Source organism: Athene noctua, chromosome 18, assembly GCF_965140245.1.
Source record: "Athene noctua chromosome 18, bAthNoc1.hap1.1, whole genome shotgun sequence".
Taxonomy (NCBI): domain Eukaryota; kingdom Metazoa; phylum Chordata; class Aves; order Strigiformes; family Strigidae; genus Athene; species Athene noctua.
The window spans coordinates 6,707,966-6,728,050 of record NC_134054.1 but is presented as its reverse complement, the minus strand read 5'-3'; the positions used below and the strand labels follow the sequence as shown (position 1 = coordinate 6,728,050).

General features: G+C 47.3%; 1 protein-coding gene across 3 annotated transcripts; it reads right to left on the bottom strand.

Moving 5' to 3' along the window:
* Positions 1–7,225: 7,225 nt before the first annotated feature.
* Positions 7,226–15,629, bottom strand: WBP2 (WW domain binding protein 2). Of its 3 annotated transcripts, none has more exons than XM_074922076.1 (8): positions 15,502–15,616; positions 13,567–13,675; positions 12,881–13,016; positions 11,209–11,301; positions 10,777–10,893; positions 10,428–10,550; positions 9,217–9,293; positions 7,233–8,995 (listed from the first exon to the last, which is right to left on the bottom strand). In XM_074922076.1, exons 2-8 carry the CDS (start codon positions 13,666–13,668, stop codon positions 8,942–8,944), a joined length of 702 nt encoding a protein of 233 aa, XP_074778177.1. In that variant the 5' UTR covers positions 13,669–13,675; positions 15,502–15,616; the 3' UTR covers positions 7,233–8,941. The 3 variants fall into 3 exon arrangements, with proteins under 3 accessions (XP_074778178.1, XP_074778177.1, XP_074778176.1); XM_074922075.1 differs by having other exon boundaries at positions 7,236–8,995; positions 15,507–15,629; XM_074922077.1 differs by lacking the exon at positions 10,777–10,893 and having other exon boundaries at positions 7,226–8,995; positions 15,507–15,629.
* Between the last annotated feature and the right edge of the window lie 4,456 nt (positions 15,630–20,085).

Sequence of the window (20,085 nt, the reverse complement as noted above, 5' to 3'; positions counted from 1 at the left end):
GACCCACAGCCCAGGGAAGGACATCAGCCTGTGCTCAAGACCCGCATGTCACTGCTGGGGCTGCTGAGGACCCACAGGTGAAGCAGGACTGGGACCATGGCTGATGCTGTGCTCTCCATCAAGGGGAGATTTTGTCTTCCCAGTATTCCTCTTTCCAGCCCCCAGACACTCCTGGAAGCCGTAAACAAAGATGCTTCAGATACAACACAGGGGCAGAGGCTCTACATCGGATTCAGTGCAGCCTGTCAGGGATTTCTGATTAATCCAAACAGGAAACCATGACCATGGAAACTGCACAGGAAAGTTTGTGCCCTTAACTACTGTGCGAGACACTGGGAAGAGCTGACTCCAATAGCACAGAGGTACCCCGCCACATGCTGGCTCGAACCAGGGCTGCAGAGAGCTGCGGGAGGATGCTGGCAACAGCATCTCTGTGAGAGGATGGGGAGAGAGGCAGGCAGCCAGTCCCTTCCATCCTTGCAATCATCTAGTCCTTTAATTAAGGCAGGTTGCACTGTTTTAGCTGCTTTAAGAGAGATACAACTTCCCTTTGCCCTGAAACACTGTAGGAGCAAAAGGGGTTCACTGATGCTGGGGGACCACGAGGTGGAAAAAGGGCTGGTGGTATTTACGGTGGTTTTCCTTATCCAGGTCAGCTGCACAGGACCGGGGTTCTGAGGGGCTGCACAGCACACACACAGTGAGTTCCCAGAGATGGGGAGGGGGCGGGGGGGGGGGATGCTGAACTAATCTACAGAATAAAAATCCAGAGCTACAAGGAGGCACTGAAAAACTGTAATCCATCTCTGCTCTCACAGCGATTGTTCAGCCCCATCCTCTGAGGTCTGAAAAAAGCTGCTCGTTACACTTCTGCTCTCTCCCATGTCAGGCGGGCTCTTTTGTAACTGTCCCCGGGCACCAGCGCAGTAGCCCCAAGGAACGGGGCTGCGGTATCACTTTCTCTGTGCTTCCCAGTTTGGCAGCAGAGGTAGCTCCTTGCCCCATGACTGGTGAGGGTGCCCGTCCCCTCCTTTACTGGCAGAGATGCTCAGAGGTGCTCACCCAGCCCTGTCAACCTTGACTTTCACCAGCCTAGCATTTGCTTCACCTTGGGCAAAGAGTTTAAAAGCACCCCCCCCCTCCCTTGCCGATGGAGGGAGACATGGCAGAGGAGCCGATTTCTACTCTGCATGCCTCTCCCTTGACACACACAAATGCTGTTTATTGATCTGGGACATTAGCACCGTGCTCCACTGCAAAATGTTGTCAGTGGAAAGTAGAGAGGTAAAATGCACAATGGCATTTGAAAGTGATTGCTCTCATCTTTGCTTTTAGCTTTGATTGCAAAAGCACAATCTGGCCTAGCAAAGAACAACCACTGAGATAAAGGCAGGACGCAAACTCAGCATCCTCGAGCTGCTCACACCTTTTGCTGCTTCTTGCCAACAAAAAATAACAGGGGTCAAAGAAATGCCTCTTTGCTTAACCAGCACAGAGAGAACAACTGCTAAGAGTTGAGTTAAATCTCAAATCCACCTCCCTTCTCCTTGTAACACCAAAGAAATAAAATCCACTGCAATCATAAATATTGCTAAGCATCATGCAATCATTCTCCAGCCAGGAGGCGGTGGCTGTGCTGGGGTTTTGCAGGTTTTAGAAAGAAGTTCACCTTCAGTATGGAAGTGTCTGTAAAAAGCACTTTCCCTGTAAATTCCCCAGCTGATCGCTCAGGCAGAGCCCGGCAGGGTGGGCAGCACATGTCTCCCATCAGAGGCCAAGATGATCTTTGTGGAAGGTCTCTGTGCATGGTTTTGAGCCTCTGTGTGTGCAAAGGGAGAGTTATCTGGTGATCCTGCTTCATTAAGAGCAAATAGCCTTTTTTTCTCCTGGGTTTTACCAGCAGCCACCTGCTCCACAAAATACCAACCACAAAAATCACTGAGCTCACACATCTCCTCATATTTGAACCTCAGCATTCCCCAAAATAGCTTTAATCTCCACAACATAAGTCTTCCTCCCAAAATAACTAGCCAGGGGCATGTACCATATATATGCACGATATAGAGTGAACCCTTCCATCCTTTTTAAGAAAAACTCATCTGAAAGGAAAACCCTTTCCCTTGTGTACAGGGTTATAGGCTCTCCAAAGAACAAGCATTATCGCCCTCTTTAAAGGGTATCATCTTCCTTTTAAAGGAAAACCTGGTATGAAAGAACCCTCTACAAGCATTAACAGCAGTTTGTCTCCCTACCTCTCAGTTTGATAATCCTGGAGCCGCAGCCTGTCCTCACTCTTATCTCAATCTCGCATCTGGAAACGGGCAAATAGTAAAAAAATTGATTTCAACATGTCCCTCCCTACTTCTCCTTTTAAACACGGGGTCCAATGACTGTGCAAAACCAGGCTGTGCCTGCCAGAGTTTGGCAAGGCATACAGTGAAAACACAGTGCAGAGGAAATGAAGGTGATTTCAAAACGAGATCAGGGACAGTTGTGCTCAGCCGGGGAACCCCCCCCCAGGGATCTGCGGGTGCTGCATGCTCTGGGACCAGCGATTTGATACCCAGGTGGCCTGTCGGTCAGTTCACTTCCTTGTCTGCTACGGGGCCTGCTAGTTATTTCTGCCCTAAACCTACATCTTTTCTTCCACAGGCTCTCCTGAGTGCTTTGAGTGCACCTAGCAAAACGCAGTGGTACCTGGGAAGGATGCGGGGGACACACAGCACCCCCCACCCCGTTTGGGGTATCTCAGAAGGCAAACCCTGTCCTTCTGGGAGGAGCAGAGGGGACTTCCAGCCACCTACGTGGCGTTGTGAAAGTGGCGTTTCCCCCAGGAGCCCAAGCAGGAGCACGGGTTTGGTGCAAGATCGTGTGAGGATGACTCCGGCCATGCTGCCCACGAGGCAGTCAGCACCCCAGTCACCCTGGGGGGTCCTCACGGCCCAGCCCCAGCCCCTCCCGAGGAAGCATCACTGTGATGCCAAGCTCTGCCCGCCGCTGCGTGGAGCTGCTCCAGCTCCCCAGGGAGCTGGCTGGGTCCCCAAGGGGAAAGGACGGTGTGTCTGGCCCCGCTTCCCTCCCGACCCCCTGGGGCCCAGAGCACAGGGCTGACCTGTCCGGACGCCATCCCTACACTGAAATGCTGCATCTGGCTGCCCACATGCAGGCACAGGGCAGGGGGAGAGCAAAGCCCCCCCGGGTTTGTCCTTTGTAAGATCAAAAAACTTCATGTATTGACCTGGATGCCATTTGTTTGGCTTGGGGCACCCTCTGACAGATTTAAAACATTTTCTCCATCACTGCCATGTGCTATGTGTATGCAGCAAATATTTCATCCACCTCCCTCTCCTGGTGAGATGAATCCAGTGTCAGACACTGGATTTATCATCCCTTCTCAGCAGGGTTGGGACAGCGGCTGCTCTCACTGCAGGGACAAGAAAGGGGGGGCACAAATGTCAAGGCCATTTCATCTGCTGATTTGGGGCACTGAGTCCAGAGCAGCATGGCCTTCAGCACATGTGTGAGCCAGGGAGGGACCAGGGTAGATGCTTGTGAAGGTGAAAGAACTTGGGGCTGACACCTGGGTACCAGACATGCCCCATGGTTCATATTAAGCACCTTCGTGCCTATCCTGGAGCACACATGCCAAATTATTAACCAGCTTCAGCACCAAAATGGTCCCTCCCTGTTTTTTCCACCGCCACCTCTCCCCACACGTGTGTCAGAGTCCCCTGACGAGCCCACCAAGCCCCATGGAGCCACACACTTGGATGATGGGAGAAAGCTGCAGCACTGACACACACACCCCCCCCCCCCCCGCCCCCAGATCCCAGACCAACATGCCAAAACACTGAATATTATTGCAGCTGATCTTGTCGTGGGGAGGGACACCATGTCCCAAGCAGAGCCCAGCCCTTATGGAGCAAAGTACATGGAAGAGGAGGAGAGACTGAAATTGAGCAAGGGTAATGAAAGGTTTAGAAAGTTGAGATTTGCTGAACTGAGCTTATGCATGGAGTCAAAGCTGATACCTTTTGCTCCAGTATCCGGACACTGAAGGAAGTGTGTAGGAAATGGCAGGCGGGTGGCTGGAGGATGCAGCAGAGATGGATCTTGGTCCGTTTGCACCCTGAGGTGTGAGATCCAGCATCCCCCGTCGGCAGGTACGAGTCCCCACTCCTGCTCACTGCTACGTGGGTCTCTTCACATCCCGTTGTGGCCTCTCCCAGTGGCACAGTGATGGCCTGTGAGCAAGGAGGGTGCTGAAATACCAGTTTCCAGTTCAGTCTCATGACAGCAGCTCTTTGAGCTGACTCACATAGGAGAGCAGATGGGTGAGTAATACCCGGTATGGCTGCAACGAAACCCCTTGCCTAAAATAAAGATCTGTGCCCTGCATGTCCCAGTATTTCATACCAGCCCACAAAAAAACCACTTTGTCACTTAGGCTTACTTGTACACCTTTAAACCTGAAACTACCTCTTGATCACAGCCCATCTTAGCAAAACCCAGCTTCTAATACCAACCTGGAAGTTGCTTACGGCTGGAGGTGTCTGCAGTGTGACTGCATCGGCCAAGGTGAGCCGCTCGCTGGCCAGGGCTGGCCCCGCTCCGGCTGCTGGGGAACAGCTGGGTCCGAACTTCACCCCACGCCTCCTGCCACCTCCAGCGGCGCTTGTGAAGGGAGCCAGCGTGCAAGCTCATAAATCACAGTGTCCATCACGTGGCAGAGATGCAATTTGACCGTCTACTGCTCAGAGAGCAGTGGGGAGCCCTCGCCGTCCCCAAAGGAAGACACGTGCACGTACACGGGGCAGGCAGGCGCAGCCCCTATGACTGCTCAGTGCATCCCCCCAGCTACAAAGAAATTAATGCAAAATAATGATTTGGTTTAATTTTTTTTTTTTTTTTGGTAGTATGTCACACAAAGCAGGAGTGCTCTAGGTAAAATCAGGGCAGAATGGTGTGGAGGAGGAGGAGGAGGGCTTGGTGTCTTCCTTCAGCTGGAGGCAATCCTGGGCAAGCACGCACACGCCCTGTCCTTCCACGGTAAAGACCTTCCCCAACCCCCAGGGATATCAACAAGATTTCAAAGCTGATAGTAGAAAACCTGTAAGTAGTACCTGCAATTCCTGCAATAACAGTTTTTTGCATAAGATCTCAAAGCACTTTAGAAATACATAGTTACGCCACACTCTCTTGAAGGAGAGCCGTGTATTCCGAGTGGGGAAGCAGGCACAGGGTGCAGTGGGTGACTTTACAAATGCAAAACAAGTCACATCAGGGAGACAGAACTGTACATGGTGGTAGAAAATCTGTCTATGCCAAAAAATTAACTGGATCCAACACTAACAGTTCCCTATGCCCCCTCTTTGCCTTCAGTGGTATAAAACCATCCAAATATTGGAAGTTAATGGTGCTGATCTAGCTTTCACATGACAGCCTTTCTGCTGCGTAGCTGATTAATCATTCAAGCAGGGACCAGATCTGGAGAGGTATTAATGCACATTTCCTCTGCCCTATTCCTTCCAGAGCAGAAGCAGACTTTCAGTTGCACTTCCCTGCTTTAATATTTAAAATCTTCTCCGTGGGCAGCAGGACTGGCTGACCCTTCCACCCCCTCTAAGTCCTTTCCAAAGCAGAGCACAGCTCCAGTTTCTCATCAGGGAGATGGCAGCAAGTCCTGAATATCTAAGCCAAACCTGGGTTTTCAGGTTTTAACAAGCAAGGCAGGGATTCTCACCAGCCAAAATCTGCATTCCTCTGAATCATGCTGCTCCACTCAACCAAATACCTGCAGGAGCCTTGCTGACTGGGTGTCTTGCCCGGCCTTTTGACCCCACAGCTCCAGCACTCCCAGAATGTGCTTCACCGCTCATCAGCACACTCCAAACACACTGAGACCATGATCAATCTGTTTTGGCTTGCTCCTTCTCACCACCCCACAGACCATGCCAAGCTCTAGCCTGGAGGAACGGGAACATTCACCGACAAACCATCGTTAAAAGTGCACAGCTCAAAAGCTGCTGATTTAGCTCACTAATACCCAACTTGAGGAGAGGAATATTTCATTTATTCCAGCTTGACTCATCCTCTCAACATGTTTTCCTTTTTCCAGGCAGAAAACCTCATGGTCTCTCTGCAGACCTTACCACTTGTCCACATTAGTGGAAGAGACAGTCAGCTTGAACCACGGAGCCAAGTTCTCATCAGAGCAGATAGCTAAATGCTTTTTCCTCACACACACACTTAGTTAAAATCCTCATGGGTTTGTGTTGATTGTTGGCATGAGAACTGCATGGTGAGTGGTGCTGGGCAAGAGACCTGGAAACTTCATGCAATCTTTATTTTCTAGGATTATCTGCCTGGGAGGAGAGGGTAGCTGGGAGGGAGCCATTTTAAAGCAGAACAGAGTACAGAGATGTTTCTGCAGCATCTTACAGTTGGAGTGATACGATTCAGAAAACCTCCATTTGAAGTAATTTAATTCACAAAACAGGATTTATTAGGTTCCTACTGGGCTGTAACATTTTTTCTCTCAATGCTTTCCTTCTCCACCCACTTCTTGCTACAGGAAAAAAAAAAAAAAGTGGCCCAGCCAGCCTTAAAATGCAGTAAAACAGCCATGTGGGAGGACGTGAGAGTCAAAAGTGATGTAGGAGGAGAGCAGAAGCTGGAAAATGTCCACCCCAGTTGGTCGGGGACTTCAAGAGAACTAAGGCAGCTCGTGGCAGCTGGGAAGAGGAATGAAGCTAGGCAAGGTTTGGATGGTACCTGTAGAGCAGCTTCTGAGCAACTTCTGCTTGACACACGTCAGCTCAAACCGGAGGGACTTGCCTGATCTCAGCAGCCCCAGGACCAGACCCCATGGGGAACGTCCCCCCTCCCGCCCCGACACCCCTCGGCGTGCTGGGAGGAAGGGTCTGGCACTGCCGGCCACCACCACTCAGGGGGCTCAGACCTCCCGCAGCAGAACTACCCAGGCCCCTCTGCACACACACGCAGGATAAGTTTATAGATTGCTTCTAATTAGAGACAGAGGCAACAACTATGCTGCATCCCTCAACTACTTCTTGCAGCTTTTACAAGGACAATCGATCTGGAAAAAACATCAGGGCAAAGTGTTACGCAGCCAGCCCACTGGTTTACAACAGGAATTGCAAAATGGGCATTTGTTAAAAGATTTTAATGTCTTATTTTCATCCAGCAAAGCCAGACGAGAGAAATCAATCAACTAATATCACCAGTGAGGAGCCAGCAACAAAATCCAAGTTACTTTGCTGTTTAATTCTCCCTCTCTCCATCCAATGCTACCAAGTTACCACCAAGTTTGCACACTCACACACATGGAAATGCACAAACACCTTAACTTTTGAGCTGAATTCTCTTTACTTCACAGTCTTGGCAAAACAAATCTGCATTCAAAAGTCATTTCACATTAATATATTAATCAAACATTTTCAAAATAAATATATTTTTTTAAAATAACCATTTCTTTACATCACTGCAGTAGCAATTCTAGAAAAGTCAGTGCACAGACAGTAGCAATTTATTAATCAGCTAGACTCAAACAAAAAGAAAACAAGAGGTGGACCTTTTTTCTCTCCAAGCAGGTTGCATGCAGCAAGTCTCAGCAGTTTCCTAGCACACGATCTTTCTTCACACTTGCTGGGACAGATTTTCTCTCACAGCTGTCAGAAGTCAGTGAAGTCTGATTTGTGCAAAGCTTTGTACAATGCAAAGTTCTACAACCTGGATTCTGATCAGTCCTGCAGAAGTTCTGCATACTGGAGTCGTTGCTAGTGAGATCGATGAATCAATGCTACGGAAAGGAAATGCCTGAACCCTCAGTTCAAGGAGCTCATGTTCAAATTACTGGGAATTAAATTCACAGCTGATCCAGGAACACTAACAGCATTAAACAACATTCAAATGAGCAGCTCAGTTGTACCCAACAGCTTATTCCAACAGTTTGCATATTCTCTCAAGTGCTTCCAGGGCAGAAGTAAAGCAACTACTTTCTCCCCATTAGCTATTAATTCACCAGTTAAATCACAGCAATAAGATGCTTCGCTGGCCGAGAAGTGTAACTTGTGTTACAGCAAAGAAAAAAGTGCATTATGAAGAGAATATCGAGGATTTAACAATCTCAAGCCCACATATTTAACTGGAAAAAAGACAACAGAAAATTAGTGTTCCCATATGATAACAAGTTAGATGCTACTAATCAACCCTGTAAAGAGTAGTATGTTTTCTTAAGAGGGGAAGCTCATCAGCATCATCATACACAGTGCACAGCAGGAAAATTTGGAGGGCTACCAGACTGCTATGATTGTCAGGAATGATTTAGCTAAAAAACCCAAGAAAGCTTAACAGATATCTGAAAAATGTAACAGATATCTATTTCCTTTGAGATCCCAGAGGTTCCTTTGAAGCCCTTTCTCAGTAGCAGAGAAAAAAGCTGGAAGCGATACTCTGGGTTGAGAGGAACACCCAGACATCCCTGTGTCCAGAGATGCTCCTGAGTGCACACTAAGGTAAATTCAAGACACCCCCCACCCCACCAAGAGCCTTTTTTCCACGTTATGAGCAGTTAATCATCAGTTTGAAGCAGCTGCTTATTCTAAGAGGTATAAATTAAGTATCAAAAGAAAAAAATATAAGGGAAACAATCACAGGTGAAGAGAACCTCCAGTTCTAGCGATGCCATGCACAGGGAGAAGGGAATACTGCGGTAGGACAGTAAACCCTCAGAGGTCTACGAGGTAACCCAGGCTGCCGAAATCTCTCCCCTTGCTCTGCACATATCTACCATCAGAGTCCAAGACAGCTCTGTGCCCTGGGGGAAGGCTCTACTCCTCAGCGCTATGGACCATGCCCCAAGATTCTGCCAAAATGGGAAGTAAGAAAGCAATGAGTTGTGGGGAAGTTCCGTGTTAGTTTATTGGTTTTTCTTGTCCTCTGGTGGGAAGTATGGAGGAGGGGGTGGTTGGTCCTGAAATAAAGACCAAAAAAGAACATCAATTCATGGCTAAGAAAAAAAAAACAACCCAAACCCCACAAAACAAACCACCAAAATCAAGCCAGACAAATTTTCACAGAATCATCTAGGTTGGAAAAGACCTTGAAGATCATCTAGTCCAACCATTTGCTGTGCCACTGAGAAAAAGAACTGCTGAATACACACTTGGGCTCACACTGCAAACAGGAACCTACCGTGGGCATATAGACGTTATGTGGGTTGACAGGGCTGTAGTAAGCACTGGCAGCAGCTTCGGCAGCCTTCGCTTCAGCTGTCACAGAAAGAGAAGTTACAGATTTGGTAACACACAGAGAACTTTTACAATCAAAAGCTTCACATATTCCTGGCCATCGAATGTTACTAGCAGAGCACGATTTGACCAACACTCGAGTTGCAGAGTAGCTGCAACACAACTGAGCATTATCGCTTCCAGCTGCCACAGGACTGTGAAGTCCCAAGTGAAACAGACCAAGATTTGGTTTGGAAGTGTCACCTGGGACTTGCCTGTTGGCCAAGAAATGAATGCTAACAGCTGTTCTGCCCAAATACAGGCAACACTCCTTAAAAAAGCAGTCAACAAACCATCCCTCTTGGGAATGAAAACACAAGACAACAAAAATCAGCACAAGTTTACAGCAGCTCAGGAGATTCATACTATAAACATGGTAATTTATTAAGATAATCCAGATCGTCTATTTCTGCAGAACACAAAAAACTTATACAACCATTTGGATCAGTGCCACTTTCCAAATAACAGTTTAAAGATGACTGGTTGTTTATTCAAACCAAAGAGAGAAGTTAAACCGTTATCCAAATATCCTTAACTGTGAGAGATCTATGGTTGTGTCCAACCACAAAAGCCCTTCTCCCCCCCCCCCCGCAGACCTTTTAAGACCATGTTCAAAAGTCATTTAAATAAATCCCAAATGATTAAAAATGAGACTGATATTTCCACACTCATCTCCACCATTGTTTAAGCAAAAGCAATCGGGTTAGAGTGAAATGGAGGAAGGGGGAGCAAATATCACCAAAGCCACATTTGCTAACTAAAATGGACAAGAAACACATTGCACCATCAATTTCTTCTTATTCTCTATCAGAGCAAGATTATCATGACAGGAGAATCACAAACTGTATTCTTTCTGTCACAACAACAATAAATCCAGCTGCAGAATATCTGCTAATGGTATCTACCCTGGAGAGAATCAGGCTGCCCTCCAGACTGAGCTGGATATACAAGGCTGGAGACTAGAGGAGCTCCCTAATTCCTCCCCTAAACAATTTCAACTTCTAGGTAGAGCTTCTAAATTGACTCTAAGTTCCCCAGTAGATAACAGACAAGAAACAACGTCCATTTCATGGGTAACAAAACCAGTAAGTTAATTGACCTGAACAGGGTTCTCACCTGCAGGAGTGGCGGGCAGGTCTGGACCACTGACAGGGGGTTCCATGGGCCCGGGGTAGGGCGGGGGTGGGAGCTGCATGTAACCCATGTCTCCATCCACCACAGGAGGGCCAGGATAAAACTCTGTCAGGAGAGGAAGTAACAAAACAAAAGACTTAACTCCTTTGGGTGGGTCACAGCATACAGCCAAAACAAGCCAAAGGCAAATATAACGAATCTAAGAAACAAAAGCTGCACAAGGCATCAGATCCAACCTACAAGACTACATAAAATGTGTGTTTCTTTCCCTTTTTACCTACTTTAACTCTTGCTAATGAGAATAAGGCCCATCCTCAATTCCCAGACTTACCAGGAGGTGGAGGGGGGTACGGATAGCCCCCATTAGCTGCAGCTGGTGCGAAAGCATAGGATCCATTTGGCATATAGGAATAGCCGTAAGCTCCGTTGGGTATTTCACCTCTGGAGACTGGAAAAGTAAAGATAAGTTGACCTCATCAAAACATCAAGCCTGCATCAAATGCAGGCGAAGAACTCCAACACACTTATCTGTCCTTATCTGAAATCAAACACGCTCCATCCTAATAAATCTGCTGTTCACTGGATGTGAAAAAAAAATCATTTAAAGCAAACAAGTTCCAAATACAGCCTGAAACTCGCTGTTTCTTGAAACCCGAAACTCGAATCCAACCTGTCGCAACCTAAAACCACCCCTGCTGCAAGATGAAGGCAAGGCCTCCTGAAACGACAGAACTGTCTGGCAGACCTTGCCAGACTCCCATACCTTGCGATGCCACCTGCAGCATGCGCTGCCCAAACTCAATAGCACCCCCAGCTGAAAAGGTCATCCTGAATGTGGCAGATCCTTCCCAGCCGCCTGCAGGGAGGAAAGACAGAATTCAGAAGCAAGGAGAAGCCATTTCGATGCTATTTAGTTTCCCTGCTTTATCTACAGATGCTCTGTATATAATTCTTTAAAGAGCTTATCCCAGAAATCCAAGGGAAAAAAACCCCATACCGATAAAGTGGCAGAATTCCCCTATTATCAGAAAAATTCATATTGGGGTATTTTCAGGTGAAGAGACACCTGAGGAAGAAACATCAGTAAGGGAGACCTTCAAAAGCTTTCTGAAGTTGTGCCTGCTACCACACCAGCTGCCAACAGACCAAGCTATCAGAAGCACTGGATTTGCTCTAGCTTTGTGTAAGATTAGTGCAGAAGACAGGGATTTTGTTAATCCTGTTTGCTAAAAAGCCTCTGCAACTACACCTAACTGTCAGCTATAAATTAGTTTGGGAGTTTGAGTGCCCAATGAAGCAAAGAGCTTAATAAAAAATATGGTCCACATAAATTCATTAGAAGATATTTCAAGTCAGGATAATAATAATAATAAAAAAATTAGTGACATCTCATATTACAGACTAAAAAAAGAAAACAGGCAAAGCCCAGAGTCCCAACAATGCATCAAAGCAGAAGCCGTGTCAGTGCTTAAACAGGGACATGTAGATTAAAGAGTCTTTTGAGTTAAACCAGACTCTCAAGGCTGTTAAAGCAACATCCTCTTTAGAAGAGGTGGCCTCTGGGGGAAAATTCACAAAGATTTAGCTAAAGCCATTTGCCTTTCACAGAGTTTAGAGTTTGTCACTACTGCTCGGGCTTCCTCTCAAACTGGATGGTCCCACTTTGCTCCCGTACAGAAGCTACAGTGCCAACTTCAGGATTACAGAGTGAACCCTCCTAAGCACTGCACTGTGATTTCAGTGCCACAACTACGAGACTAAATCAAGTTGAGAATTAAAGAGTTTACTGAACTATGTGCCTTTGGTAAAAAGGGGAAGCATAAAACAGTGATTAAAAAATTATTCTTGAAAATGTCTATCACAACCTTCTCATTGAACATAGTATGAAACCGGCCCTTGAAGATTCTTTAATTTCAAGACAGACCAAGACTTCTCTTCCAAGGGTCATTTTTACCACTAAGATGCACTAGAGCAACAGCATGCTTTTCCTTGAATTGCACAAGAAATGGATGATAGGGAACAGCACTCTGGAGATCTGCACCTGGAAACCCAAACAGATCCAGAAAGGATCATGAGTCTTTGGCACAGGAGCAGCTGGATGCAGAATTAACAGGCAGCCCCAACTGACCAAAGCAAAAGGACATGGTCACTCCTGCTGACTCTGCTCTGATGTTTACTCGGTGAGATCACCTGGGTGGCTGAACTTCGTGTCCTGCACGGAGGGCAGGAGTGAGATCAGTTGCAGAACAGATCTGCTCATTGTAACTGTACACGGAGCAGATAAGGGGAATATTTTTAGCTGCTGGTTTCAAAGAAACAAACACATTTTAGCAGTACTAAAAAACCCATTTGGTCAGTATCTAGTTTCAGTTACACTTTGCTCTGAATCGTGTAGTTGTACCAAGATACAGAACATACATCTGTACTATACGTACCTCCTGCCTCTGCTTTCACTGTACCCTTGATATAATTTGCTCCAAAGACAGGCTGCTTAATCTCACAATCTTTCAACAAATAAAAGGGCATCATGAAAGACTGCATAGCATCCTTTCCCTTCGATACAAAGATAACCTGGAAAAAAAATAACATTACAAAGTATTTAAAACAAACAGGAAACACAGCCCTGATTTATTATCTGAAGAGACTCTTCAATGGACTGAAACTCCCTCCCACATCTGAAGCTCCTCGTCAGCTCTGCAATCCAAAAGCTACACAGAACAGCCACAAGGGTAAACGAAGTCTCAAGGCAATAAAGCCTTCCAGGAAGACTACCCTTGGTCAGATAATACTCCTCCCAGCTTCTAGAGAACTTGCTGCTCCACACAGCTATGATTTAGTAGCTGTGCTGTTGCATTCAGCATTTCCAGACCATTGCTGATTTCCAATCTTCAAGACGCCTGATGGACTAAACAGCTGCCTGCATACGAACTAATCTGATTTATTATCTTTTGACAAATAGATAGGATACGCAACGAATTCATAATGCTCCCCAGAGGGAAAGGATGAGCCATACTTCAAGGGGTAGTAGATTATCCTGACTTTCATGCATGGAGAACATTTAAATACAGAATTGCAAAGAGCCTTTATCTCCTTCCACAAGATAAAGCCTTTTACTACTTACTCGGTAGGGAGTCAAGAAAACGCTCCCTTTCTTGGTCCCTTTGAAGGCATCTGGCATAGGTTCAATATCACTGAAAGTAATTTCTATGTGATCATAGGTCATCAAAATGCTGCAAACAAGATGAGGGGAGACACGATGTTACAGGGTAACAGCTCAAGGCAGAATTGCAATATGCATATATTTACTGACCTACCAAAACCGCCTTTAACCTCAGGCCAGTGCTTGGCAGACAAAATCAGTCTGGCTTGCTCTTTTTTTTTGTTGGCAGTAGCAGCTTAAGTAGTACTGGCTGCTTGTTCTCAGCCTTGCGTTCCCTCCTCGGTGTGCTGGTGTAGCTACCGCTGTCTGCAGAGCCAGGCAGTTAATCTAGTCAGCTGAACTGATCAAGATCTCAAGACATATATTTATTTATTAAAGTTGCATCGCATTTCTGCAGGATCAGTTCCCCATTTTGGTTCACCACAAGTAACACAACAGAGGAAGGACTGCTGAAGCAGGAACTGCTCAGGCTGGCTTACACAACACGGCTGTTGAAGGTCTAACCACAGCTTAAGTATCTCTGTCACAAAAATGTGACCAAGAGGAACCCCCCTTCCTTGCCATTAGACTTCATTAACCCGCGTTGTGTGCACTGCCTCCTTAATTCTCAATTAGAAATCGACCTCATTAAAACCAGTGCCATACCCTTGCACGGACAGAGCAGGTAACTTGTATTAACATAACAGCATCCACATTAGGGACGCTAATCCCTAAAGCTGAAAAAATCTCTACTACCTTTATCTTTGGCAGCTTACATGTTACCATCCTCAGTCACTTGCCTTTGCCTTCTGCTAGGAAGTACTCGACCCTCCAGCAAAAGCTCTAGAAGGGCACAAGGGCCACCAGCTCTGCTCAGCGTACGGTGTATCAGCTCAATCAACCATCACAAGCAGCCTGGGCTGCTGTGTGAGAGGTAATCCCTGACCTGAGGCTGGCTGACAACTGGGAACAGCAACACAAGCTGTTGTGACTTGTTTCAGCAAACGCAAATTTAAGTCTTACTAAATTTAATCAGTAAATTACTGATCTTACTAAATTCTTCTGAGAAAGGTCACATCCCAAATGGAAGTCAGGTGCAGAATTCCTATACCAATGTTTCACTGGCCTCATGGAAAGAAGCCCTGAAGAATGAACTACTCCCTTTGTCCCAGAAGCAGGCAAGTGCCATGTCAGAAACGAAGAATGCTGGCAGGCACAGAGGGTGAGAACAACCCACTGCCACGCAGACAGAGGCAGCTCTGTGGAGGCCTTCTGTTTCCATGGTTATATCCCAGCACCTTTTTCCAACACTGTTGCTCCTTCCCGAGCACACGGAGATGAGCACGAAGGGAAAACAGCAAACCAAATCGGGCGGACGGCCTAGCGCTTGCCCAGCGGGCAGCTCTTGAACAGAGACACACTGCAGGTGCAGCATCCCAGCTCTCCCGCAGCACCGGGTAGCGACAGAGGGGCGAGGCTTGGGTCCAGGCCAGAATCACCTGGCTGGGGACTGAGCTCTGCCAGCCCTCACTGAGCACTCCGGGAAGAGGCTGGGGACAGCGGTAAGAGCCTGCAGCAGGCGGGGGGGGGGGGGGCAGCGTGGGGGGGCCGCCAGCCTGCAGAGGCGAGCGGCCCAGCAGAGCTCCCCTCGGGAAGGCCCAGGGGCAGGGGAATAGGCACAAGCCCTACCCCGCAGGGAAAAGAGGGGAGGACGCGCCCAGCCACGGCGGCACGGAGAGGGTTAACCCACCCCCCCTTCCCTCCCCTGCCCCTCGGAACCACGTGAGCCACGACACCCCTCGCCCCTCCCCACACAACCGCTGCCCCTGAGGGGGGAGGAAGGCGGCGGCGGCGGGGAGGCAGCTCCTCGCTATCCCCCGGCGACTGCGGCCGGAGGAGGGGAGAAGGGGATGGCACCTCACTTCTCGCTGTTGTTAACGATGACGCCGCCGCCCTCCGAGTGGTTCCTGTTCAGCGCCATGGCCGCGGCCGCCGCCGCCGCCTCTGCCCCCTCCTCCTCCTCACAGCGTCCAGGCCACTCTGCGCCTGCGCGGGACACGGGTCTGACGTCACGGCGGGAGCGAGGCATGATGGGAGCGGGTGTGCGCGATGCATAATGGGAGTTGTAGTCCCCGGGGCCGGCCGCCATGACACCCCCTGCCCGCCTCCGCGGCCGGAGGGGGCGTTGTCATGGCGACCGGCGGGCGGCCATGGTCGCCAACCGTCCCTCACCACCTCCATCGCCCCCGGAGCCCAGGGGCAGCAAGCCCAGCCACGCTGGGAGCTGCTATCCTCGGTTTGGCCGCCCCTGAGAGCAGACCCGCAGCCTCCAGCCCCTTCCACCACGATTTAGAATCAATATTACTTTACTGAGCTTTTAGGTTTTATTAAACTCCTTCAGTTTTCTAATACATAACGGGCTAATCCAAAGCGCCAGCCACCTTTCTGGGAGAACCCTGTAACATGTTGATACATTCATTAATCATCCCATTATGTGTCCTGCTGACTGTATACACTAAAATGATTTAAGTTCTTTGGCGCTCTCCTGAACTTGGCAGCAGTTTTTCTGCCTTTTCTGTTCACAAGAGCGCCCTGGCATAGCAGCGCTTCGCGGGTGGGAGTTCACAGAGCACCCTGACGGCGTTCACATCAATGTTTTGTTTTAAAACACTGTATTTTGCTGCAATTTGCACCTCATTTTTTATCCTGAAGACATTTCCTGGCCGGCTCGCTAGTGGATAAAACTCTTTCCCTAGGAGGCTGTCCAGTTTTGCAATGTAAGAAGGGACTGTTCGCACATCCCATACAACCAGAAGTGATTTTAACGCTGCTTGGCAGGATCTCCCAGGGAAAAGCCCAGAATTAAGTGAAATGGAGACAAAATTGGACTTTCAGGAGGTGGGCAGGGCAGAATTCAGCTGTAGAGTCGAATAAAAATCATCCCACATACCTGGTAGTACTGCACATAAAATGAGGCTTAGCCCCTTAAACAGCAAAGATGTTTGCTCCATTTCCCACAATTTTTTACTTCGTGTCTGATGCACATTCCACGTTTCACACCCTTGCAAATGGATTTTTGAGCCTGATACTGGCTGCTCTCCATGCTGGAATCAATCACATCCTAAAATTACCCCTTTATACTGGAGAGTGTTAAACTGGAAGGACTAACCAGTCACCCTATAAACAAGTCAGGACTGCGTCTGTCTGTCTGGAGGGAATCTGGGAGCAGGAAAATACCTGCAGCATTTGCGAAGCTACAGTAAGGGTCTAATCTCCTGCTTCCAGGTGTGCAAGCAGAAGGAGCTCTTAAAAAATCAGTGATTGCATAATTTCATAAAAAATGGGAGCCCTGCAAAACTAATCAACTGTTTTGAAGGGGTCTGCATATCAGTAACTGACAACTGTATATCAATAATATACAAATACATGTTAAGAGCATATATTACTCTAAATCATATATTTTTTTTACCCTAAATTATATCTTTTTATATGGATTTGAGCTTTTCCCTGCAGGGTTTGCAGCCCAGCCCTGTCTGAGTGCCCCAGAGGGGGTACAGGGGAAAAAACAGAAAAACTACATAATGGAAACCAGACTTAAATAAATGCAGTGACATAATCTGTACAGTTCTTGGCAAGAAAAGAGCAAGTTTGTGCTTTTCATATCCGCTTTTTCAATAAGCTGTAAGTTTCCCTTTTAAGAAATGGTTATAACAAACAGTCCTGATTCCTCTCCTATTAAAGTCAGTAGCAGACATCCACTCGGCTTCCACTGAAGCACTCAGCTGAAGCATTGCCACCTCATATGAACTAAGACTCGCCAAATGTTTTTCTCCTCGCTCCAGATGACATTTGGTATTAACAAACGCGGCCTTCATTTAAAAAAGGTGCTGGTCTTAAGTGCCAGTGTGCATGGGAAGCTCCAGACCTCCTCATCTCATAGAAACACTGGAAATTTATACTCTAAAAACTGAAAACACTAAGGAAAAAGGGCCTAATCTGTTGATCTTTGTTATTTCTAAACTGAGGACAGAGGTAGAAGAGAGAACCGAGACAATTAATTGTTTTGAATTGCCCAGGACTGACAATATTGTTATTGGATTTTAGGATTCTTCCGCTCCTTTTGCAGTCGAGCAATAAAAAAAGTGTATTTGGCACAATTCCCTTAGATACACTTGGAAAATAAAATCTGTGTTATTTTACGCCAGATGTACAGGACACAGAAAAATAAACAGGAGATAATGGGACAACTCTAACAGTTTGGTATTTAAAGGAAAGACAACCCAGAGCTATGTCTGTATAATATTTAATGGCAAGTAGTCTCTAACGTCGTTATATTATTCTGTTACAGTTTTTTCACACACCATAAAACACTCTACAGTAACTATATTTTTAAAATCCTAATTAAAAAGAGGAATACTCTGTGACAGCAGAAATAACTCAAGGGAACATGGAAAGGCTGTTTAAATTGCCAAGTGCTATCTATCCATCTAAACTCATCACACACCACATTTGGCCCTTCATTTGCAACAAAATCAGCAATCCAGAGCTGGTGTAGTGCACATTTCCTAATCGTTCCAGTTTACACCCCAAATTATTGGCAACACAGAGCAAACTCTGGTCCAGCACCCCGGGGGGATTGCTCCCATCTTAAACTGATCAGAATTTGCTTTATGCCCTAAACCATGAGGATTTATAGAGCTTCCAACCAGGACAAAAGAAAGCAGCAGGAAGGAGAGGATTGGGTAGCACTTCCCAACTGTATCACATCTACAGGAGCACTCAAAACCCTCCGTAAAGCTGCTATCATTATCCCAGCTCTCGGGGCAGAAGTGAATGAAGCAAAAGCAGTGGCACAACCAGAAGCGAAGCCCAAGCACTAGACGCGTCCTCCTGAGCTGCTCCCGTATGTTACAGGATGGAAGGAGAAAGACATAGGATCCCTCTGAACCATCCCAATCCCCGAAGGCGTACAGAGACTTGTGTCTGTGCATTGGGCAACACAGAGAAGGGAGGGATGCATGGCTCAAGCATGGATTTCCCCATGGAGCAATCAATCCGCCTACGGCGAAATGAAATGGGGCAAAGGCCCAGATCTGCTGTATTTACTCTGGCAAAACTCCTCACTGTGAACGGTGGGAGTTTTGCCTGAATAAATTGAGATTTAGGGCCCAGAGAGAGCTGAAATGGGAGTCCGCATGTGAGATCTCTTCCTGCAGGCGCGCAGCAAAGATCCAGATTACCTTCCTCTTCCTCCCAGGACGTGACCAGGCACGGGCTGTTGCATGTCTCTACCTTTGTTATCTGGTAAGGCATTTCTGACACCAAGTCCTCCCTGGTGATAGCAAGCGGTGCCTGCACTGTGTCACCGTTGACATCTCGTGCAAAGTCTGAGTTTTGCAGGAGAGTGACTGGCAAGAGCCAAACAAAGCAGTTTTGAGGTAGGAGCTCAGGACACAGGGAGTGAATTCCCATCTGGACAGAAGTCTAGGCAGCATTCCTGCTGATGGGAAAGGCCAAGATTTCATCTGAAGGTTTTACTCTGCAAGCCTTACCTCTCCTTTTCCCACCGCCTGCAGCATTTTAGGAGCTGCCTTGTGTGGAGGAGGAGGAGGAGAAAGGATTTGCAGACACATCCCAGTGGTTCCCCTCCCAGAGCAACGCACCAGCCCTGCCCTGGGGAGGGGGTGGCTGCATTTGGACCCTTCAGCCCCTCAAACGAGAGCTCACAGTGGCGGCCGTTTGCTGGGGCCCAGCACCTCTTCCTGCGCCAGCAGGAATCGGCCACGCTGACAAACCAACTGCAGTAAAGGAGCTCTTTAAGCCTCAGTATTTATGTAAACGTGGCTTTAACTTAAAACCTCTTGGCTTTGTGGCTGCCTTTTTATTCACATTCACTTTTTTCCCTTGGCTCTTGCTTGAATATACCACTATGATTTCCATCTTATCCTTTGGGGAATATAAATATATTTCATATATTTAGCTAAATGGGCCATTTTCTATCCCTGTTGACTGTCGATGCGTCATCACTGACTCACTCACGCCAGTGAAGAACCTGATTTCTTTATTTTCTCTCTAGATATATATTACACAGCACTATGATTCTGTAAAGCGAGCTTTGGGAGGTAGGTAGCAAACTAATCCCATAAAAAATAAACTTGTGGAAAGGCACAGTGCACTGAGACAGGGCCTGCACTGTGCTGCCCTTACAGGCGATATTTCTGTATTTTCCTTCTGGAAAAGCTCCCTCAGGACACGTGAACTGGCATTTTTGGCTCTCAGCCTCAAGTTTCCACCTTTTCTGGAGGGGACACTTGCTTGAGAGTAGTTTTTGTTAATTGTTACTTATTGCTGGAGTCTAAAGGGTTATTTAAATACTGACTGACACTGCAACTTTTATCAATCAGCTCACAGCTGTCCCTAAACCAGACCATTTACTCCTGGGACATATTCACAGCACCTCTTTATCACTTGAAAAGCTCTCTCAGCTAAGGGGTACATTTA

Excerpts from the sequence above, each read along its gene's own strand:
- WBP2 (XM_074922075.1), bottom strand. The coding sequence starts at position 15,565 with ATGGCGCTGAACAGGAACCACTCGGAGGGCGGCGGCGTCATCGTTAAC. Across the intron at positions 13,017-13,566 it reads TTTTCTTGACTCCCTACCGA|GTTATCTTTGTATCGAAGGG; the intron begins GTAAGTAGTAAA and ends TTTTTTTTCCAG. Across the intron at positions 10,551-10,776 it reads GTACCCCCCTCCACCTCCTG|AGTTTTATCCTGGCCCTCCT; the intron begins GTAAGTCTGGGA and ends CTCTCCTGACAG.